Source organism: Melitaea cinxia, chromosome 9, assembly GCF_905220565.1.
Source record: "Melitaea cinxia chromosome 9, ilMelCinx1.1, whole genome shotgun sequence".
NCBI classification, from domain to species: domain Eukaryota; kingdom Metazoa; phylum Arthropoda; class Insecta; order Lepidoptera; family Nymphalidae; genus Melitaea; species Melitaea cinxia.
The window spans coordinates 5575481-5600727 of record NC_059402.1 but is presented as its reverse complement, the minus strand read 5'-3'; the positions used below and the strand labels follow the sequence as shown (position 1 = coordinate 5600727).

At 35.2% G+C, this 25247-nt stretch overlaps 1 protein-coding gene across 1 annotated transcript in view; it reads left to right on the top strand.

The window, feature by feature from the left end:
* The window catches only part of LOC123656584 (G-protein coupled receptor Mth2-like), a 45850-nt gene extending 29205 nt beyond the window's left edge, over positions 1-16645 (top strand). Inside the window, exons 2-8 of the mRNA XM_045592254.1 lie at positions 267-444; positions 7731-7922; positions 12463-12541; positions 14441-14619; positions 14966-15137; positions 15987-16172; positions 16470-16645. Coding sequence (XP_045448210.1) covers positions 267-444; positions 7731-7922; positions 12463-12541; positions 14441-14619; positions 14966-15137; positions 15987-16172; positions 16470-16605 — 1122 coding nt within the window. The 3' untranslated portion in view covers positions 16606-16645. The remainder of the gene's footprint in view (positions 1-266; positions 445-7730; positions 7923-12462; positions 12542-14440; positions 14620-14965; positions 15138-15986; positions 16173-16469) is intronic.
* Positions 16646-25247: the final 8602 nt, after the last annotated feature.

Sequence of the window (25247 nt, the reverse complement as noted above, 5' to 3'; positions counted from 1 at the left end):
TCGGCTAATTTATTTTCTTGTATGTAAAATAAATTAAAAAAAAACAATATTTTTTTAGTCTGTCCGGGCAGCTAGTATATAATAATTATCGAATGATATAAATAATAATAGCAAACAACGTTACCAAAATCACTATAATTGCAATAGCATTCAAACTCAAAACAAATATGTACTTATTTTCGAAACGCATATGCACTTTTCTTAGTTTTCCAATCTCCTTAAAATGTATTATTGGTTTATTCATTCTTGCCTTTTCTTATTAACAGAACGGGTCCTTGTATGAGATAGCTATGAATCGCCCACAATTGCATCCATCAGCGAGGTTCTGCGTAGACATGATGCTGGATGATAACGCACCTGTCTCGAGATTGGTAGCTGGAGTCTGTTACCCTGAAGATGGACCACCTGGTGACAGTCCCATTCTATTCATCGCCTACGGAATAGGTATGTTTAACTTGATTTTGATAACTGTACCCCGTGTCTTTTTCTACTTAAGTCCCGTGAGAATATCGGGACAAAAAGTTTATGTGTTAATCTGTGTATTCAAAAGCCTTTATTGGTCCATCTACCCATTCATCCGTAAGTTCGTGTTTGTAAGACTGTGTCTAAATGTTATTTCTTTTATGTAATTTTGTATGAATTAAATGATAGGTTTTAATTTCATTTGTGTAATAGAATTAATTATAAAATAGACCGCTCTAGTATAATGGTGCGTGTACCGTGGCAGCAGCGCCCAAAATACTGTTGGTCGCGGGTTCGATTCCCGCTCGGGGTGGATATTTGTGATTAAACAAATACTAGTTGACCCCACAAACTTTGTTTTGCCATATATGTTATAATGCCCCTTAATAATCCCCCCCCCCATAACTTAGGGGTATGAAAAATAGATGTTGTTCGATTCTAAGACCTACCCAATATGCAAACAAAAGCCGTTTCGGAGGAGTTTAACTACAAACACCGCGACACGAGAATTTTATATATTAGATTTATTTTTGGTCTGGTTGTTAGTCCTTGTGGGTCTTCCCACTGTCCCTCGGTGAGCACGTTAAGTTGTCGGTCCCGGTTGTTATCATGTATACCTGATATCGATCGTTACTCATAGTAGGGAACAAGACTGCTCCGGTGCTTGGAATTCGTCGAGTCATGTAGCAAGATGATTCGTAACGGAAAATAGCTTATAGACGTGGCCCAGAAGTAAGATCGGTCTGTAAACATTTAAGAGTCACTTGGCACTTCTTTTGAAGAAGAGTTAAATTATTTTCAACCACTCAATCGCATCTTCTAAATTCCCATCGGAATGGAAAGTTGCTAACGTTGTCCTGATTTTTGAAAAAGGAGAAGCCAATATTAGTTCTAATTATCGTCCTATACCTCTTCTTTCCATCTTTGCAAAACTGTTTTGTGCGGCTGATGTGTGTCCTATAATTACATCTCACATAAAACCACAGTTGGCTCCTCAACAGCACGGATTCTGTGCCAGCAGCTCTCCTACTACTAATTTATTGCAGTATGTTAATGACATTAGCAAATCTTTAGATTCTCATGTACAGGTCAACTTTATCTATACAGGCTTCAGTAGTGCCTTCAACAAGGTTAATCATCATCATCATCATCATTACAGCCTATACAGTCCACTGCTGGACATAGGCCTCCACAAGTTTACGTCAAAAATAACGTGAACTCACGTGTTTTGCCCATAGTCACCACGCTGGGCAGGCGGGTTGGTGACCGCAGTACTGGCTTTGTCGCACCAAAGACGCTGCTGCCCGTCTTCGGCCTGTATATTTCAAAGCCAGCAGTTGGATGGTTATCCCGCTATCGGTCGGCTTCTTAAGTTCCAAGATGGTTGTGGAACCTTGTTATCCCTTAGTCGCCTCTTACGACACCCACGGGAAGAGAGGGGGTGGCTAAATTCTTTAGTGCCGTAGCCACACAGCACACAAGGTTAATCACAGACTACTAATTATAAAACTGGAGCAGTTGTGCATATTTGGTCCCTTGCTTAAACGGTTTGCATCTTACCTATCAGAGAGGAAACAAAGAGTGGTGTTAAGAGGTTATGAGACGCCACCGTATTTGTCTACCTCTGGGATACTACAGGGATTTCACCTGGGGCCGATTTTATTCGTGATTTTCGTAAATGACATTGTATACTCCATAAAGCACTGCAAATATTCCTTATATTCAGATGATTTAAAGGCACATAGGGAGATTAAATCGGATTTGGATGTCTTTCTTCTACAACAAGATTTGAATACAATTCAGAATTCGTGTCGGGACAACTTGATGATTCTCAATGCATGTAAATGCTATCATATGACTTTCACTCGTAACAGGAACGTACGAGCATCAACGTATTATCTAAATGATGTTTCTCTGCAGAAAGTTGATACTATCCGTAACTTAGATTTACAGCTTGATAGGAAACTTAGTTTCGTGAAGAATTTCGATTCGATAGTAGCCAAAGCTTCAAAAATGGTTGGTTTTGTAAAGAGAGTTTGTTCTGAGTTTCGATCAGTATTAACCCTTAAGGTACTATACTATCTGGAATCCCACGTATTGTGTTCACTTTAGTAGGATAGAATGCGTACGAAAAGCTTCACCAGGTTTCTACATTTTATGTGTCCTGGATGTCCTTATGGTGCTGATAATGCGGTTAGATTAAGCTATTTCAACATGACATCATTAGAACAATGTAGAAACTCATCTCAACGGATTGTTTTTTATAAAATCATAAAGAATTTAGTAAATGTACCCGACGTGCTCTCCGAAATTAATATATGTGTACAAAGCTTGGTGAGACCGAAACGCAAAATAAACACCTCCACAACATGCTGATCTAAGACCAAACTTGGTCAAAATGCACCCATGAATCAATTAATTACCCATTACAATAAACTAGACAGTTGCTGTGGCATTGACATTTTTACAGACACATTTCTCCAATTTGCCAAAAAGTCGTTGACTGGCTTTGGAAAGCAATTGTAATTATTAATTCTACGTATGTCTCATTTTATTGTTTTTAATTTTAATTCTTTTTAATTTTTGGTATTTTATTTTTATTCGAACTTTTGTAATGCACTCGTTGACTACAGTTTTAAGTTATTTTAATTTTAATTAAGTGCTTTTACTATTTCTTTGGCTTTGGATTTTGTTTGTTAATATTTTATTCATGTAACGTAAGAACAAAGTTCTTTTATATAAGTGTTGTGTACTTCTGTAGGTGACTAGCTCACCATAAACTTATTTTACGAATATTTGAACCCTGTATTGTTTATAGTGAATAAGTCGTTGAAGTACCTTTATAAGAATAAATAAATAAATCAGTAAAGAGCACCGCCACACTCCTGGACTACACCTGCGTCTCACCAAGGTTGTTAGTAGAAGCTGCTTAGGACAGCGTCAGGTTTTAAGTAGACAAATAAAAAATACATTAATTTTTTTTACAATAACTGTCAAAAAAAAAATAGAAGTTAACAATTATTTAACAATTCTATAAAACTATAGGAAAATTCTAAATGTGTTTACCCCGTCGAGCTTTATTACCACATAGCACTTAAATTAATATCGCGCTTTAGTAATAAAACAAAGCGAGTGTTAAAATTCATTGTCTAATAATTTTAGCGTGTATTATTTCGATAAATACAATCGATTGCGACCGTTTATGTTTTATGTTTATATTTGACATTTGTATTTTCTACTATTAAATTAGAAAAGTATTGCAATTGCACTAATACTTAGTGATTTCAGAATTTTTGATTGATTGATTAATTGATTTCAGAATAATATCGTAAATATTTGTCATCCATGTTAAAAAAAAGTGCCTGCGTACAAAGTACTAATCGTTTGTCAGAAGTGAAACTTTTTTGGCAAACTAATTTTTAAGTCTCGTTTATATTTATATGTCAGCACTTGCGCTGTCGTACGCAGTTAACAGGGAATTTATAAACAACAGATGCACCGATCACGCCACCTAGCACATCGTTCGATAGTCACCTACCCTCACTAATTATATTACTCGATAATTATTTTATTCTTCTACTAATTATATTATTCTGATGTGTATAAAACGAACGGTGCAACCGCGGATAAGTCAGTCTTGGCCATAGATTATACACTTATATACTGTAGATGCCGCGTTGGCGCAACGGTCACAGCCATGGATTGTACCTGTTGCGCTGGCGGTTGCGGGTTTGATCCCCGCACATGGCAAACATTTGTATTGGCCATACAGGTGTTTGCCGTGGTCTGGGTGTTTGTGCTGTCCTTGTGGGTCTCCTCACCGTGCCTCGGAGAGCACGTTAAGCCGTCGGTCCCGGTTGTTATCATGTACACCTGATAGCGATCGTTACTCATAGTAGAAAATATATCCGCCAACCCGCATTGGAGCAGCGTGGTGGATTAAGCTCTGATCCTTCGCCTACATGGGGAAAGAGGCCTATGCCCAGTAGTGGGATATTACAGGCTGAAGCATTATATACTGTCTTGGCTCTGGCTTGGCACGGTGCACTTGTTGTATCCTGCTAGTAGCTTAACCTAGACCCTTTCAATAATTAATTAATTTATTTATTGTCTTTACTTGTGCCAATATTGACAACTTAAGCCCACAGTAGACCGAGAATTTAGAGACGATGAGCGAGAGAGATCTACCTCTTTCCGACATTAGAAGTGGGATAAGTCTCATTTAGCCCACTTCATTTGTTGTTTTGCTATTGTTGGTTGTTTTTTTCTCAGTTCGGAGTTTTGGTTTCTTTGTTTAAGTTCTGTTTTTAGCGAGTGTGTAAGTTGCAATATTTGGTGGTGATTAGTGGGTACATCGGTATTTTAGTTCTTTTCAGTCGTATTGTTGTATTCTTATCGGTGTATATGTGGTTTTTGCCCAGTGTTCGATTTATCGGTTATTTGTTGAATTTAATTTTGTTTTGATACGTGATACGTAGGTAACTGTGTAATGATTGATTTTGCGATTCTATTTTTGTTTCGATTCAGTTAAAATAGCAGATTGTGAGCGTGATCGTAGTGCGAGCCGTCGCGGTAGTCGCAGCCCCAGTCCGAAGCGTCGTCGCAATAGCCGTGGTTGTTATGACGGTCATGAGCGTCGTGATAACTTTCAGCATCACAACAGTCGTTAGCATCACAGTGACCGTAATTGGAGTGATATTAGGCGTTGTGAACGATCTCCTGACGAGAATACTAGGACACCAATCATCCGAAGTCCGGTTCGTGACGTCGCTGTTGAGGGTCCGTGAAATAAATCGACAGAGAGCATCTGAACTTCTTCCTTCGTATCGACAGCTTAACAATAACACCGTCCCTGACCGCTACACACTGAAGTTTTAAATTGTAAACGCACCTACAAATTTGCTCACGATAGGTTAAGGAAAATGCCAGCAGGTCATGTACCAGACGAAATTGATGTAATTAATGATCTTGTTGATAATATGTTCAAGCTTAAGAGACTTGAGTAAATGACTTTATCGACCGTAATGTGTTCGACTGTACCAGTAGTTATTGCGTAGTCGTAGCCTGGTAGAAATTGGTGTCTCTTGGGGCAACTCAAGTAGTCCGTGGGTGTGGGGTGTGCGTTTAACTCTGGCGGAGATCGTGGTCTATGGTGACCGTAGCGTGTAGTTACAAGGGTGATATACACGGGCGATCCACTCGAGAAAGCAATGTGATTGCTCTTCGGCTAGAGAGCCGTGGCGTTAGAGGTCTTTGCTCGGGGATTTCTGCAAGCTTGATTTAACTTGTTGTCAAAGTAGAGTACGTCTATAGTTTGGGCTGTGATGACATCGATGGTATTTGTGTGTAGTTATTAGTTATAATTAAGTTAATGACAATTATGATTCAGGTTTATTGTAAAGTTCTTGATATAAATTAAGTTTACAGCGTAGAGTTTGTCTACTTTCCCTGTTACGTAGAGTTTGACTGAGTAGTACAAGATACAGTTGTGGCTTTTCCTTCTACTCCAGGCTGACCATCACACAATGGCGTATGCTAGCAGGATGGCCATGTAGGCACTTGCGCTGTCGTTTAGGTTTTCGTTCCAGCGCCATCTAGTTTGCAATGTAATATTATCGATATTAATGTAACAACCTTTGTAGTTTCTATGATGTATGTGCTCGGTGGCTCTTTTGTTCGACAAAAACGTTGCAAATCTTCGTCACGATAATATTATTATGATTTCGTTTCATCCGTAACAATTTTACCCTCATACGCCTAAAGAAGTTTCACTTCAATAATTATCAACACTTTTTCTTGTACGGTCTAGGTGTCTGCAACATCGCCAAAATATCAGGAGGTTTCAGAGTGACAGTTGTGGTAGGTCACGTATAAGAATATGTGTTGATAGAGACCGTCATAACTTAAAAAATTGTATAAAACTAATTATACATACATACCTACATCTAACAAATATGAAAAACCTATATTCAACATTATATTACAAATGCAGTCTCTCTTATCCTGCTTCGTCCCGCACTTTCAAAAAGGCTTTATTATACGAAAAAGTAGATAAAGAGCGTAACCATTCTAATGTAATGGTGCGAGATAGACATTTGTATTTGTACAAAGATTTCTGGTTGGTCTGGTTGTCTGTCCTTGTGGGTCTTCCCACCGTGCCACCGTTACTCCAGGTGTCGAGAGCACGAGGTACGGAACCCTAAAAACCAATACTGAATAATTAACCTTATAACTTGACAAAATAAACTATAAGTTAAATTTAAAAAATAAGGTATTAATACTATCAGTTGTATCGCAAGTGTATAATGCCAACCTTAAACATTTATTATAATGACACGTAATTCTTACTTAAAACCCAAAAATAATAGTATGTATTATAATTAATCTTTTTTCCGTGAGGATATTTTTATTTCATTGCTTAGACTTTCGCAGTGATTTTGGAATAAGATTTAATTAAGATAAGCGTTAGTGTTGTCACTTGCTGTTAATTGATTTCAAAGAACTCTGGTCAAATTTAGATACGTTTAATTAAAAGAATATATAAGTATGGCAGCTTACAAGAGTAATTGAAAAAATTTCTTACCTAAAATTTCTTCAAGATTTTTTTGATGACATTTGATTATTTGACTTTTTCTTATTAGTTATTAGATAAAGCTAGTCCGGTACCTATAGTTATATTACGAGTATTTAATAGTATTATTACATTCATTGATGGATTTAATATTGACTTTATTTCCAAATTGAAGTCATTTATTCCGGTGACCATCACGTTACAAACTCGACTAATGCTAAGCTATTACTCACTTCTTCAATTAATACCACCAATACTGTTGTGTTGACTATTACGACCCAAGGACAAATTACTATTGGTACGAAAATGTGTTTTGAAACTGAATACGATCCCGCTTTGTTAGTGTTAGTGAGGAAATGTTTGTTTGTGGACTAAAGGTATTTGAAATAAAATAAGAATGTACCTATATTTTTTTTATTTAGTTTTTATCTGAAGAGGTTAAGGGGAAATGTTTTATGACGACGTAAGGATATTAAACCAAATATTGTTTCTATTTAGTAATATAAATGCTTCTTTATTGCAATTTATAAACTGCATGTAGCAGTATATTATGTTTGCGTAGGTGTGTCAGACAGTATTCAATGAGCTCTATCAATCTAATGAAAAAACTACTTTATGAGATCATTCACTTAAATTATTGACCATAGGTCACCTGTGAGTATAACGTTTAATATATATTAGTGCTCTTCTGTTTCAGGTTTAATCCTCTCGGTGCCGTTTTTGTTAGCAACTTTTCTGGTGTATGCCTTCATACCAGAACTTCGGAACTTGCATGGCATGTGTCTAATGGCATATTGCGGCGGTCTTATCGTAGCATATCCATTTTTAGCATATCTGAAATTGCATACCGGTAAAGTCGGTGTTGCGATGGCAGGCTGTTACACTTTAGGTGAGTTAATTTTATTTTAAGATGTTATCAAAAAAAGAATCGAATAATGGAAAATATGAAAAAAAATATAGTAAATTTTATCTCTAAAACAACTGTAAAAGGCTCGTATTTAACTAAGGTAAGGGACAGCGAGAGATGTTTTGCTCAAAATTGGAAAAACATGACTGAGGAAGTACCTCAACTTTACAAAAGATAGCAGTGCCTACAACTAATATTTCGTTTCAAGATGAATCTAGATACATATTCAAAATGCCTTTTTCGTTCAGCCATTTAATTTCGCCATACCAATAGTAATGTCCACAAAATACAATCAGTGACACAGCTTAAAGTAACAACTATCTTGCAATAATTTACCAACTAAAAATCAATTGACAAATTAATAGAAAAGAGTATTTCTAAACTCAACTCAACAAAAAGCTCTTGGCATGAGTTTCAGTCAGTCACTAAAACCTTTAGTTTTCTATGACTTACCAAAAAAAAAATCACATACCTATTTCCTGATATATAGATATCTACTTCCTTAACATTTATTTTTTCTAGGAATTTTCAATGTGACGAACCACGAAATATTTGGTGCTGCCTAACTGGGGAAGTACTAGATTAGTAACTCGACCTTACAGAAGAACACAGATAAATAATATTGCTTTCAAGCAGTGTTGGGTTCCTATGGTGAGTAAGGTGACCCAGCTCCTGGGGAGAATTGAGGGTAGAGTCAGAAACGCGCTTGCAATGCTTCTGGTGTAGCAAGCTCTAATAGGCTACGGTAATCGCTTACCATCAGGTGAGCCGTACGCTTAGTTGCCGACCTAGTTGTATAAAAAACTAATAATAAAGTTGGTTCTATTTTAGTTAAAGTGTCGAAAGGTATCGGTGAGTGCAAACCTCTCTCTAACTAATTGATATTAACTAAATTTTCACTTTGAAATCTTTTATACGTTGTTCCCGATGATAATAGGTATACCTACCAATTTAATTAAAGAGCTTGTTTAGGTGTGTCGGCTTTAAAGGGCTTGAATACAAGACCCTGTTGGTTTCCATGTATGATATGACAATTTACATATAACGACACGCTAACTCATGTTAATGGAAATGAATAATTTGGTAATACGTTATAATTTTTTATTACTTTTATAATAGTAATAGTGTATTCGTTTTTGTAAAGTGATTAGATTAACAGTAGGATTAGAGTACTTGTCTAGGAACACACAACACAAATACTCAGTAGCGCCAAATATCTGTCTGTGCTATACAAATACTTGGCATGAACGGGAATCGAAACCGTGATCGCTGGTATAAGTTGTTGACTTGTTAGTCACTGACAACATTGACATTTTCTTTTTTACGTCATTAGTACGTTATGAGTACAAAATCTAAAATGAAAAAATAAATAAGCAATAAGTAATTCTCTATTTACTAACAATATTTTTGAGTTTGGAGTAATATTTTTATATATATATATATATTTTTTTGTATAAAAAAATGTAGTATTTACAGCCACCTTACTTTTTGTGAATTACAGTAATACAGTTTTATGTTGGATGTGCCTGACACATTTTTTGTTTCAAATAAGTACTTATTACTTACTTTTTTATATTACTTTACAAATAATTTTTTTTGAATACAGATAGAAATTCTTGACTGTTCTTAGTGATTCAATTACAGTATATTATTTTTATTATTTTAGAAATCCTAAAATTATAATTATTTATCAATAACTACAGAAATAAAGATAAGAAACGCCTTTTCAGCGTCACGTAAAATATTGTCGTGTTAGATTATTATTTGTTTGTTATATTTACATTAAAATTAATTGGATGAGAAAATAATACCAGTTTTACGTGCCGACTCAGCGCCGAGTCCAGAAACAGACCCAGACTTATGAGTAGTCTATTAATCTATTATTTCTATTCTCAATGACAAATCGAATATAAACAGTTTACTAGACTAATTGTCAATAAAATAAATTGGTTTCAACGATTTGGGCGGATTTTACTTCAGCGTAGATTGACCTATTTGAATTAGATGACTATAAATAAAATGCCTCTTATTTTATAACAACAGTGGAATGTACGAATAAGTTAAACTAAGAAGTTTACTGTGTAGGTACTTTGGTTCGTTCTTTGGTTAAAGATTTCCCAATTATCTTAATAATCGTATTTATGAATATACCATAATGTGTACTTATTTGCCTATATGTATGAGTTGTTAAGTCTTTGTTTTTTTTCACACATGCCGAGAGCACAAAAAATGTTTACACACCAGATGCTTCTGATTAATATCTTTCTTTTAACTAAGTTTTGAATCTTATTTTGTTATTCTTAATATCAGAATACAACGTCGAAAAAAATGCGTATATCCTTCGTAATAAACGTTTTGTTTGGACATTGGAAAAACCTCTGTAGTAAATGCTGGCGTCTCGTGTTCAACATATTATGTATAAATACAATATCCGCTTAAATTGGATAGTTGTATTTGTACAAATGCTTGCCTCCGATTTCGATATTTCTCCGTATGGCTTCATATCCAGGTCTATGTCATTAGCACCTGATAACAATATTTACTCGTGATATGATGACTGTCCACCAAACAGAAGTGAATCAGCGTAATAGAATTTACTGTATTAGAGATGAGGCCTTATCCCACCATGTGAGAGATATACAGCCTGTTTTACTACAGTCAGTTTATTGCCACGACGGTAGCGACTTGGTTGCCAGACGTAAAAAATATCAACAACTACGTTATAAATATTATGTAATAGCGGTTGCATAATTTTAGACCAATGTATACATAATAGAAAGTCTGACTTGATTTTTATTTTATTCGGCCTGCAAAATGCCACTGCTGGCAAAGGACTCTTCCTCCGTGTAGGCGACACCTTAATACACCACCTTAAATTGATATTGGTATATTCTATTTCTGAATATTTGTAACATTATATTTAATTCTTAATGACATTTTTCATTGCAAAGTTATCAAAAATTTACCTATAAAAACGTCCCATTATCTATGTTTCCATTTGTACATTGATAATAATTAATCGATTGCTATATTTTTTCGCGCTATCACTATTATCTAAATGTTAATTTTATATAAACAACTTCGTATAACATCTAAAAATTTAAATTTTTTTTATAAACTGTTATTTTAAATTGTTACTATGTCATTGACTCGATTTGCAGCAACTAAAGCCAGTGATGTGGCGTGGAGGGGGGGGGGGGGGGGGGGGGGAATAACCCGGCCGGCAAAATCGCAACGAAAACGATATTTCCAAAAAAAGTTTAGTACTATTGAAGTGCAATAGTAATTCTACGTTCTCACAAGTAGTAATTTGTAAAAAACTTAATATAATCGTTACCACCAACACGTACAGCTTGTTCAGATTAATCTCTATCAGTTATTGACAATATGCTAAGCACAGGCTTATCGATGCATAGCTCATAATATGAAGATTATGTACTAGCAGTTTGAATGAAATAAATCTGGCCGTTTTTAATAAAATACTATCATCTGTATGGCCAATACAAATGTTTGTCATGTGCGGGAATCGAACCTGCAAACGCCAGCGCAATAGCCACAAACCAGTGCTGTGTCCGTTGCGCCGATCCTAAAAAAACCAAATTTGGAGATTATGGGGGCGGCAAAAATTTAACAGCCTACTGAAGGCAAATGTGTAAATCCCTCACTGAGTCCTAGTTGTATTGACGAAATAAATAGTCTGGATTATTCAAAATATATAATTTATTATCAAGCTAAATTTTGGGTAACCCAGTAGACAAAAGGGCCAAAGAACCCCATAGATTCCATGTGTGTTAAAAACTTATTCAAGATCAACGATCGATAATATTGTTTAATTTTTCTTTTGTTTTTTCTTGAAAACGATAATCTTAAGTAAAAATATTGCTCAGGTAAAAATTATTAAAAAAAATTAAAGAATGGGGCAGCAAATTTGTGTTGGTGCCTATATTTTTACTAACTAATATAATCCCTGTCTATAAAAAGATAAAAAAAATGTTTTAATAATTATCAAAATGAGGCCAAGATGATAAAAGAGAGTGATGATAGAGGATCATCTGTGAATGGTGTTAAAAAAATATTATATTAATTGATCACTGGAAAAGTCAACTTTAATATAATTTATTAGTGAAGCGTGAAATGAGAGTCATTCTGTTTTGTATTAAACTGAGATGAATGGACTTTTAATAAACGTTAAATTTTTTCGAGAGCAGGTAATGTTTAAAAATAAATATTGATGATATGATCGTCAGAAACCAGATTAGATTATTACTATTCATAGACATTACTACAATAAACCAGAGGTGTTTGTTTTCTTTAAACTAACAAGGCTTAAAATCTACGAGCCTGATTTCAATAATAAATTAAGTAGGTATATTTATTTTAACTGCTTTATGTTACACACTAACACCCCCATGAGTTCGAACCTTTATGTTATAAGAACACGAAAAATGATCTAGTGCTGATAACCTTGCTAAACTTGTTATAGTAAAACGATCGCTAATAATAAACTGTATAATTTTTTCAGCTTTCATCATTTATTACGCATTCCAATCAAGTTTCTTCTGGCTGAACATAATGTGCTTCGACATTTGGAGGACATTTAGGTAATTATAGCTTCCTATTTCCAAAGAACTACACAATGCCTTAGGAGTTATCAATTTTTAATATATTGTTTATACCAGATTAGTAGAATCTGTTATTTTTAAGAAAGTTACTCAAAAGAAGGAATATATTTTTACATTCCACTGTGGATTTCAGAACGGTTGCGCCAGCGTTGCAATGTACCAGGCCCCACCCGTAGGTTTCAAGTTAATTTACAAAAATGTGTATGTAATCGCTACATTTTACGAAATAGGACTCATTAACACATCTAAAAAAAAAAGAAATTAATAGTATGAAACGAACATTTACGTTACAAAAAAAATGTTTGCTACCTATTTGAGAGATTTGTTAATTTAAAACTAATGACCAAAAAATTACAAAATTGAAATAAAAAGGTGGACTTACTGACTGCTGACATTCTCCTTAAGTTTAAGCACAATAGAAAAAATGAAAGCGGTAATAATCATGTACTTATTTTTTCAATGTTGTTTTCTTTTTTGTAAGTGAATCGCTGTTTAATCGACAGTTTTAAAACTTGTCGGCATAATTAAATTTTCACTAAAAGTTTATGAGGGATTTTAAATGTAACTAATTAAAAATTTGTGTGTAACATGAATTAATTTGTATATATGATTATTTGTTTATTTCAAGAAGTGATTAGATATTCGAGTTGAGTGTCCGTTTCATAAAGCAATTCTTAATTTTATTTGGCCTGTTCTCACTGTCCGTAACATCGGCATGGCTAACTTTTGTAACGATTTAGCATACCTATAAAATCGCAATTTGTAGGTAGTAAGTAGTATGTGAGCAAGATATACTTATTAATAGTTTAAAATTTCGTAGTTTTATTTTCAATAGTTTCGAAAGTTTTGGTAACTATAGTTGGTTTCAATTACATTACAGAAAACTTTAGAAATCAGTTAAATGAATTGTTTGCATGATTAATTTGCAATATTTTTACCAGAATTTATTACGTAAGAACGCTTAGAATTTGAAAGTGGACGTTAGCCTTTTTTTTAGATTAGATTAGTTTTTAGGCTTAGGTGTAGTCATGTTTATTATATAATTATTTTTGGAGTTTATTGGTATTTACTCCGTAAGGATCGATTTTCATTTAAGGCCCCCGGTATGAAAAAAAAAATAGGAGTAAAATCTACTGAACGAATGACCTCGTTACGTTTCTCGTAACGCCATCTATCATCATCCGATAGATGGCGATGTTTTCTGATAGCGCCATGTATCGGAACCCTATTGGGATAGGGTTCCGATTAATAATTCCGATTTTTGATAAAAATTTCGTATATTTGTTTGTTTACCATTTGTAAGCCTTTTTGTGCCTATTTAGACAGTCGATCTGAAGGAGCAAACTCCAGTCATGCGTTGGAGCTGACACACACACACACTTTTGTTTATTTTTAATCTAGATAAACTTTCATATTTACTTAGACACATACGCATTTTATTTATTGTTAGGTGTAAATAAATACTGATCAGGTTAAAATATATTGGCATGATGAGCTTAGAAGAGCATGATAATATTATTTAAGTGTATAGCTGTTGTATTACAATTAATATATTGGAAACTCAAATCACGATGTAGGTATCATTAAATGAATGTACTTGATGTAAAGTTAAATGTTCCTAATATTAAAATGAATAACGAAACTAAATAAATATATGTTCGCTTTTTTTAAAAAAAAATGTTTGTATGTTCATGCATATCAAGGATTGGAACTTTTTCTTCTCAACATTCGCAAAGGTAATATACAACAAACGCACTCCAAGAAGAATTGTTTAGTAGTTATTCAAATGTGTATATGACTGTATATAGTGTATAATAGTATTAATTTATAGTTCGCAAGTAAAAGTTGTGTACTCAGTAAATACTTTTTCTATTGTAGTGGCTACAGAGGAGGTAGTACCAACAAAAAGCGTGAAAAAAGGCGTTTCGCAATGTATGGAGTGTATGCCTGGGGCATACCAGCAGTTCTGACAGCTATAACTATCGCTATGCAGTTTGGTGACGTGCCTCATAATATTATCACACCTGGTTTTGGTAGCCGAAGATGCTGGTTCGACGGTACGTTTCTTCTAATTTTATTTCCTCTTTACTCAAAACCATATTGTTACTAATTCAAGTTATTTTGTGTCGGATGTCATAAAAGTCGGTTAAATATAATTTTAAGTAAAATATTTATATTTTTGTTTTCTTATTAAATTAATTATAATAATTATAACAATTGAACATGTTACATATAAGTGCTGTGTCGCACATTCAGGTAAATCATATTGATATTTGTATTTTTAACAAATGGTCGTGCATTAATCTTATGAGGCTCGAAAAGAGAAAAGGTTACTATAAATGACGTAACTAATGGACGTACGTCTAAATTATTTTAAACATAAACATTTCTTGTTTATTGCAGATTGGACAAGTGAACTAGTATATTTCTTTACGCCAGTGTTTACGTTAGTCGTTTGTAATGTTGTACTTTTTACAATAACGGCAAATAGAATCAGGTCTATCAGGCAGGAAACGGCAATATTGAAAAGTTCTGAATCTTCCCGAAGCGATAAATTAATAAAGGATAAACAAAGGTATTTTTTCTTCTTTATGAAGCAACATCAAAAAAAAAAAAATTCTACGTTCCTGTATAAACAAAACTAATTGCTACATAATTTAATTGACAAGGGGTGAATTTTACTAAGGATGTTAGCAATAAAAAAGGAGAGGGAACACTATTATAATTTGAATATGGTAAACAAATTAAAAAAAAAAACATTAAAACAGTATTCAATTTGAAAGAAAAAGTTCATAACATATCATTCTCTATATCTTAATTAAGCAGAAAACATTTTTCATGTTTTTTTTTTGTTTCTTTAAATTAAATTGTTGTTTTAGTGCTATATCACATCTATAGTAATACTAGCTGACCTGACGAACTTCGTATCACCTTATTTTTTTCTGAAATATAATAATAACATAATATATCAAAATAAAATATAGCCTATCTTTTAAGTTGGATCCAACTGCACACGGTGTGCAAATTTGACTAAAATCGGTTAAGTAGTTTAGGAGTCCATTGAGGACAAACATTGTGACACGAGATTTATATATATTAAGATTATAAAGTTGAAGAGTTTGTTTGTTTGTTTCAATGCGCTAATCCCAGGAACTACTGGTCCGATTTGAAAAATTCTTTGAGTGCTAGATAGCCCATTTATCGAGGAAGGATATAGGCTATATATATCATGACACTAAAATCAATAGGAGCGGAGCACTAATGAAGAATGTTTCATATCGGGTTTTTCTTTTTCAAGTAATTATTAAACGCCGACGAAGTCGCGGGCAGTAGCTAGTTCTAGATAACAGTTGCGACCTCGGTTCAAGTGTTTTTAGCCTAATAATGACAATCATGTAAGACTTTTGTAATACAATATTTTCAGGTACGGTCTATACCTGAAGTTGTTTGTTGTGATGGGTGTGAACTGGGCGGTAGAGGTCATCAGTTTCGCAGTAGGTGGCTCCAACTGGTACTGGATCGTTGTTGATCTCTCAAACATAGCTCTCGGCATTTATATCTTCTTTATCTTCGTCTGGAAAAACAAAGTCCGCAATTTAGTCGCAAAGAAGTAAGCTTACTTTCTGTATTGCCATGACGTTGATTTTTTATTGCATTTATGTATGTACGTTATTCATAATATTTTTGATTGCGGAGCAAAATTAATACTGTACATATATACTTACTAATAAACTAATGATAATTTTATGTTAAAAGACTTATTTGTACAGTATTTTGGTTAAAAAATATAGGAAAGTGTTTAGGCTTAAAATGGTAACTAGTAACTTTTCTCACATTTTCTTTGGACTAACTAAAAATCAAACGTGAAACGCAACCAAATGTAACATAACAACTTATTCCTATATAGATGGCGAAGTATTCGTGGTATTCCTGCAACTGAAACGAGCTTAGGAAAATGGGCGACGAGATCGAGTTCGGCGCCGACGGAAGACACGAGAATATCTGCTGATGAATCCGCAATGCGATTAAAGGAAATGAACTAATGCTTTATCGAGGTTAAATCAATTAATTATACTGTCAAAATGTACTTTGCATTAAGTAACCCACCTGCCCGAGTAATGTTTTCGTATGTATGGCTGGATGTATCTAATCGTGTATGGTTGTCCCTATATGTTTGATATTCAAATTATTTACTGGATTTAATCTATAATTTCTTCATCGGCCTTAATTTGTAAAATATTTAATATGCTTCAGCCTGTAATATCCCACTACTGGGCATAGGCCTCTTTCCCCGTGTAGGAAAATGATCAGAGCTTAATCCACCACGCTGCTCCAATGCGGGTTGGCGGATATATTCCCTACTACGAGTAACGATCACTTTCAGGTGTACATGATAACAACCGGGGCCGACGGCTTAACGTGCTCTCCGAGGCACGGTGGGGAAACCCACAAGGACTGCACAAACACCCAGACCACGGCAAACATCTGTATGGCCAATACAAATGTTTGTCATGTGCGGGGCTCGAACCCGCAACTGCTAGCGCAACACGTACAATCCATGGCTGTAACCGTTGTGCCAACGCGGCGTCGAAAACGGCGGCGTTCAAAACGGCGGCGAAATATTGAATGCGAATAGGTTTTACTTCAATTTGACTCAAATGACTTTACACCATGAACCGATGACAAACGAAATTAATTTTGTCAACTAACTTATTTTGTATAAGAAACGATTATTATATTACGATATTTGTAAGGTTAACATAGGTTATTTTATGGTATTATTATGACTAAAATTATAAAAAAACGGGGATATTTACCATGGTTTTTAACTGACTTCAAAAAAGGAGGAGGTTACTCAATTTGACCGTATATATATTTTTTTTATGTATGTTCGGGGATATTAACTTCGTCTTTATGAACCGATTTTGATAATTATTTTTTTGTTGGAAAAGAAATATCCCTGGTGTGGTACCATGACAAGGAAACCAGGATCTGATGATGGGATCCCAGAGAAATCGAGGGAAACTCGAAAATCCGCATAACTTTTTACTGGGTGTACAGATTTTAATAATTAAATTGAAATGTAAATATCAAAATCGGTTTCCGATTAATTTAATCGAAAGCCGATGTTTATCATGTGGTCACATTTAAATTTCATCGAGATCTAATTACAACTTTTGGAGTAATCTTTGATAAGGCGTATTTACTTGACTAATGTTTCGTCTACCTACGTTGTATTACTTGTCGATATAATTGAAGTCGGTTTTTTTTCGTTTGTCTGCAAACACAATTATTATTTTCATTTTGCGACTCGTGAACAACGCATCGTACAACAGACATTCGTAGATAATGTCGAAATATCGAGCTCTGCAAAATAAAAATTTAAAATTTTTAATAATTTATTTTGTATTTTTATATTAAGTAACTGAATGTGAAAACTTATAACTGTCTCTATTGACTAAAGCGATTTAGATACAATCTTTATTGCAATAATCCAAAAAAAATTAATCAGATAATACTATGCATTAATTATGTTTTGTGTATTAAACTTGAATGATTTTATTAAAACTCCCTTGTTTCAGATGGTATAGTTATACCTAGTTAGTTCAACTTTCAGCGCAGAAAAGGGTTTTCAAACAATACCTCAGTTATAGACACTGCTAGTCAGATTACAATCAATTTAGAGATAAGTTGGTTTTAGAATATATTTTCAACTTTTAAAAATACAATAAATAAAATAAATAAAGAATATCGACACGACTTGTAATGCCTTTTGTTATAAATGTTTGTAATTTATAGCATTATAATAATCACAGACCATAGATTATACTACTCCGTGATGATAATAGTATGATTGTATGAATGAATGTTTCATTACTGTTTAATAGTTTAAGAGAGAGAACCGCTAGCAGTTTAAAATATATTTATAATTTAAAAAAAAAATGACAAGACTATTAAGCACATGAAGTTCAGTGAGTGTCTCTATACAGGGTGACTGGTGAATTACTATCAATATTTACAGAGGATACTCGGTACATGATTCTCATTCGAATTATGTAAAAAAAATAGGTACTTAATTTTTGACAAAATTCCCACAAATTTCAATTTAAATAAATGAAATGTAGACACATTAATTTTCAGCCATAATGGCGGCGCGTGCGGCCTTGGCATTGTACTGTGCCGCTTGCCGCCGCCCGCCGCAACCCCCGCCAATTCTAATTCCCCCCTAAATTCGATTAGTAGGTCACTAGGTCAGTTGGGCGAGCGTCGCCATAAGGTTTGTACGCCGGAGTACGTCCATTTTCCCGCGCGCGCGCCTAGTGATCGATCTTACGCGTATACCTAATATGTCTCGTGTGAATGTGACCTGTCATAAGTAATTAGGTATGGCTTATCAATACACAAATGCAGAGTACTTAAAAGTGACCCGTTCGTGTTATATCGTGTAAAAGACAATAAGTATGGTTCATTTATTACGTAAGACGATTTAGGGGGAGAGGGGGTCGACCATGTCTTTAGTCTCGATAGTTCTTAGGTAAAATTACAAAAATGCGCAAAGTGAAAATACCTTGAAAAATCGCGGGCAACCGCGCGAGTGCCGACTAGTTGTCACTTGCTTTCGTAAACAACATTCGTTATTTCGTTGATAAAGGGGAATGCCCATACGTGGTTTCCTCCTTCCACGTCGTTGTGCCTAAACCAAATTAATATTAAAAACTAAGTTTTTAATTTACACTAGCCATCGTAAAATACTTAGCCATAACTTCGACGGATAAGAATCCACATATTAAGCAGTAATTTATTCATTTCCGTTTTACTAGCAATTCCCAAGTATTTTTTGTTATGACATTTGAATCCTCAGTATTGCCATTTTCGTACGAGCGTATCGACTCACCAAAGTATAATCGATACACTTATATTTATTTTATTAAAATATCGAATTGGCAGTTCATAATAACATGTTAAATAATAAAGAAAATCAATTTTTATTTGATAATAATATGAGTTTATTTGATTAATCTATCTGAAAGTATCCTGTTGTAGTGTTTTTCAATCATAATCGATTAATCGATCTACAACTGGCAACAATGCGACATTCAATTGAAAGATGTCAAATAAGTCAAATGTGAAACTGTTTCGTTTCGACTCTACTTTATGGTCGACTGTTAGTTACAAGTGCTTTGTATTGTTATTGTGTAATTATAGTTTATTAACAATATCTGTTGTAATATCTGTCTGTTTTGGTTGTGTTGTTGCTTATATTGTGATTGTTTAACTGTAAGTATATATTAAATTACATTTTCGCAATGGATGTCGAACCGCCAGATCCTGGTGGAGGTTATGATCCTGAAAATTTAACGATCCCATTAATTAATAGAAAAAGGCGTCCGAATATTGATAATTTAACAGATACAAATATATCTCAGTCCAAAAAAGCTGTGACTTCTACCTTAACATCACCTTCTATGCAACTTACGTACATTCACCCGGATTTTAATAATGAAAAGTTACATTATTCTGCAAATGATTCCGCCCCTTTTGTTGTCCATGTTTCAAAAAGTGAATTAGAACCTAATAGTGGGATGACACTCCGACCCATACAGTTTGGACATTTTTTGTTTAAAAATAATATAAAAAACGTGGTTATGGATGGTATTAAGAGGATAGGTCGTAATCGCATCTCTATTGAGTTTAAGTCAGGTGACCACGCCAATTCCTTCTTGGACTTACCAGCAATCAGTACTGCGGGTTACATAGCTTCGGTCCCCTCCTACAGCGTTTCTCGTATGGGAGTTGTTAGAGAGGTGCCCGTTGAATGGTCCATGGAGGAGTTAGTAGAAAATTTAGAAATCCCAAATGGTTATGGAAAAGTAGTTAGAGCACGGAGAATGAGCCGGAAATCATTTAATGAGAATAATGCCCCTGTATGGATCCCTACACAGTCTGTTGTTCTCACATTTACGGGGCAGAAACTTCCTCCCCGTGTATTTTGTTTTTTTACATCATTACCCGTTGAAACTTACATTTTACCTATTATTCAATGCAATAAATGCTGCCGTTTTGGACACGTAAAGGCACAATGCAGGTCTAAAGCTAGGTGCTACAAATGTTCTGGAATGCATGATGGAGAAAATTGCTCAGTCCAAACCCCCTCTTGTCTGTTCTGTTCTGGTCATCATAAGGCCAATGACTCATCCTGCCCTGAACATTCCAGACAAAAATCCATTAAGCTTGTTATGTCACAGGAAAGCATTTCTTACCTTGAAGCGTCTGCTAGATTCCCGCAAGTCAGGCGCTCATTTGCCGACTCAACCAGAACCAATTCTCCCACTTCACCATCTACTAGTGTTATAAGACAACCATCTCCTACAACATCTTCCTATAAAAAAACTGTAGTTACACAGCGACGTCCCTTATTGCCTACAAGCCCTGGTTATGATCATCAAGCCCACCAGGCAATTATCGAATCCCCTCCTTCAACCTCACATAATGGGTGTGCTATCCCACAAAACACAATCTCACCGAACGACAATCTAATAGAACAATTAATTTCTCTTCTCGTTAACATGATTTCCCGGTTCAGTGATACCGGCTTACCGTACGATACTCTCAAAAACTTAACTCAGCTGACTTCTCTGTTAACTCAAAATGCCCAACCGGATCATTCAATGGAACTGTCGTAGTGCCCGAAATAAAAAACAAGAATTAATTTACTTATTAAAAAAACATAATCCATTTATTGTTGCCATCCAGGAGACGTGGTTGAGTCCTGGTTCTCATTTTAGAGTGCCAGGCTTCTCAATCCTCCGGGATGACAGGAATGATGGAAAAGCTGGATCAGCCATTCTGGTGTCCAGTAAATGTGTATATTCCTTAATTCCTACTTCATCACATAGTGATGAGATTAATGTTGTAGCGGTGCGTGTATTAAATGTCTCTTTTGTAAGTGTATATATTTCTAGGCCTAGCCCTACCCTTCTTACTCAATTTTCAACAATTTTGTCCTCGGTACCTTCTCCCATTATTGTTTTGGGGGACTTTAATTTGCACCATATTTCTTGGGGTTCCTATTTTTGTGACAATTTATCCTCTCTCTTCCTAGACATAGTTGATAATAACAGCTTAGTAATACTTAATGATGGATCACCCACTCGTCGGGTTCCACCATTACAAAATCCTAAAAGTGCAGTGGATATATCACTTGCCTCCTCTTCACTCTCATCCCAACTCTTCTGGACAATTCTCCCTAACTCCTGTGGTAGTGATCATTTCCCTATAGTCATCACTTTTACTTGCTCACCTAGACCCTTTATAATAAATTATCAACCGAGACAAAAATTTAAACTGAATAAGGCTAACTGGACCCAATTTGCTGTAACTTCAGATGAAGAAGTATCGTATATCCCCTTAATAAACCCTAGCAATGTTCATTCACTGTACCCTCTTTTTAAAAATGCCCTTTTAAGAACTGCAGAAAAAACAATACCCATCAAAAAATCTTCCAATTTTCGAATTTCCTCTCCTCCATGGTGGGATGCTGAATGTACAGATGCATGCAAGCGCCGCAAACGTGCTGAGCGCTTGTACTCTTTATCCATGACCACAGAAAACTATTTGGCCTATAAGAGAGTTGCAGCAGAAGTTGCCAATATATTTTCACAGAAGAAGAAGAAAGGCTGGCAAATTTTTTGTGAAAGTATATCTCCTTCCTCGCCCCCCTCTTTAATTTGGAAGAATATTAAAAAATTTCGTGGCTCCTTTAGAGTAAGTGATAGCCTCCCTTCTAATGATTCATCAACTTGGATAGATGCCTTCGCACAAAAGTTGGCACCTCCATATGTACCCTCTTTAGAAAACTGTAGTATTTACCTAAGTCCCCCATCAACAGCCTGTAGTGACTTTGATGGCCCCTTTACTGTGGAAGAGTTTCGGCTGGTACTGAGTACCTTGAAGGACTCTTCGCCAGGGGTGGATTGTATCCCGTACTCTTTCATTATAAACAGTGGTGAGTCTGCTCAAAGAGTCTGCCTGACATTCCTAAATGAAATATTTCAATCTGAGACCCCTCCAGAGGAATGGAGAACCCAGATTATTATCCCTATATTAAAACCGGGTAAAGATGGTAAAGACCCTTCTTCCTATCGCCCTATTGCGCTATCTTCTACACTGGCTAAAATTCTGGAACACCTCATCAAAAATAGATTGGAGTGGATAATGGAGAATAAGGGTATACTAGCAAAGACTCAATTCGGTTTTCGGAAAGGTTTTAGCACAATGGATAGCCTTAGTATCTTTGTCACAGATATCCGCATCTCTTTCTCGAAGAATGAGAATGTAGTAGGAGTATTCCTTGACATATCGTCCGCATATGATAATGTCCTACTTCCGGTGCTCAGGCAGAAAATGCTACAGCTGAGTGTCCCAGTGAAGATAGTGAACTTTATCTATAATTATTTGTCTCCCCGTTCCCTCATAGTTAACTATCAAAATTATTCCCTCTCTCCTAGATTAATTTGGAAAGGTCTTCCCCAAGGTTCGGTTCTTAGCCCTCTCCTCTATAACATCTACACTTATGAACTGGACCTTTCAGTCAGTTGTTTCTGTAGAGTTTTACAATATGCGGACGATTTGTCGTTGTATACTTCCTGTAAAGATATTACAGAAGGTTCGAACCGCCTTAATTCGGCCATTATCTACCTTAACGAATGGTTAGACAGACATGGGCTTTCAATTTCGGTAGAAAAGAGTAGTGTGGTCATATTTTCCCGTGCAAGATCTGTCCCTGACATTGCTATTACTTCCAATAACCGTGTTCTATCAGTTAAAAATAATGTAAAATTTCTAGGAGTTTATCTCGACTCTAAAATGACTGGCATCCCACATATTCATCATGTCCATAAGAAGACGGAAAAAAACCTTAATATCATTAGATCTTTGTCTGGGGTCTGGTGGGGTTCCCATCCATACTCCCAGAAACTTTTGTATAATGCCCTAATTCGTAGTCACTTCGATTACGGATCTTTTCTTCTTGAACCCTGTAGTAAATTATCATTAAAACTGCTAGATAAAATACAAGCTAAATCACTTCGGGTCATAATTGGTGCTATGGCATCTTCTCCAATTAACGCACTTCAAGTGGAGTGTGTCGATCCCCCCCTTCATTTACGCCGGCAGTACCTATCAGATAGGTTTCTCTATAAGGCATTGCAATCCTCCTCTCATCCTATTATAGACAAACTTCATACACTTACTCGACTTACTTCCTCCTCTTCCTATTGGTCCCATAAGGACACTCCTTGTCTTGTAAAATCTTTTAAAAAATTTGTTAGTCTTCCATGCCCGATTGTTCAGTTTAACCGCAATCCCCTTTATGATACTCCTTTTGCCTCACTCATATTTTCACCAAATATTATTCTCAATCTTCCTATTGATAAAGTTCCTCCTTTAGCCAACTCACAATTCAATACAATTGTCAATAATAAATTTAAGGACTGGCTTCTTATTTACACTGACGCCTCAAAACTATCTGACATTGGATGTGTCGGAGTGGCAGTATGGATTCCGAGTGTAAATGTCATATTAAATTTCAAATTACCACCGGTGGCATCTGTTTTTACTGGAGAAATTTTGGCCATCTTCGAAGCACTAAGATTTATCGAATCACATAATCTTAATAAATCAATTATATTTTCAGATTCTAGAAGCTCTTTGGAAGCCATCCAGTCTAACCAATTTAGGTCAAAATCCAAATTCTCTCTTATTTTCAAAATTAAACAAGTTCTTTTTTCTTGTCATTCCAAGAATATTCAGGTTGCTATTGCTTGGATACCAAGCCATTGTGGCATTACAGGAAATGAAAGTGTAGATTCCCATGCTAAGGCGGCTACTGTGTCCGGAGGTCTTAGCCAATTTAGGGTTCACTGTCAGGACCTCATGCCACTAGCCAAGGCTCACTTAACATCAGAATGGAATAATCTTTGGATCCATTCTAGCAGAAACAAGGGCAAGCATTATGCAGAAATTCAACCATTAGTACCCAGCAAACCTTGGTTCTACAAATACAGAAAAGCAAATAAACTAGTTTGTTCCACAATCTGTCGTCTCAGACTCGGCCATTCATGTACTCCGGTTTTTCTATCTAAAATTAGAGTGAAAGACAGTTCACTTTGTGAGTGTGGACTGGACGAGGGCTCTCCTGATCACATTTTCTTTACCTGTCCAAGGAATCTGTCCTCCCTTTACGATTATCTCCCCTCTGATATACCGCGCCCTATTGACCTTAAATCTGTTCTGTCATATGTACATACTCCATTTGTAGATAATCTATGTTCATTTATCTCACTAAATAATATTAGGCTGTAAATTGTTTGTCTTATACTAACCCATACATGTTTGTATATATTTGTTTGTGTCTTGTTTTAGGTGGATCAACAGATTTTAAATTATTCTCTTTCTCTGACATAATTTTGTAATCTCACAAAACCAGCACATTAAGTAGAGTCAATTTCAAAATAACAGAACAAATTCAATTACTCGGATATTGGCAAATCCTAGAGGAAGCTAGAATTTAAAAGAAGAAGAAGAACTGTTTCGTTTTACTGATTGAAACTCTTTTAGCCATTAATTCTAAATTCATTCATTTTACTGACGTACCTTGAGTTTAAGCAAACTGAAGCATTAACTT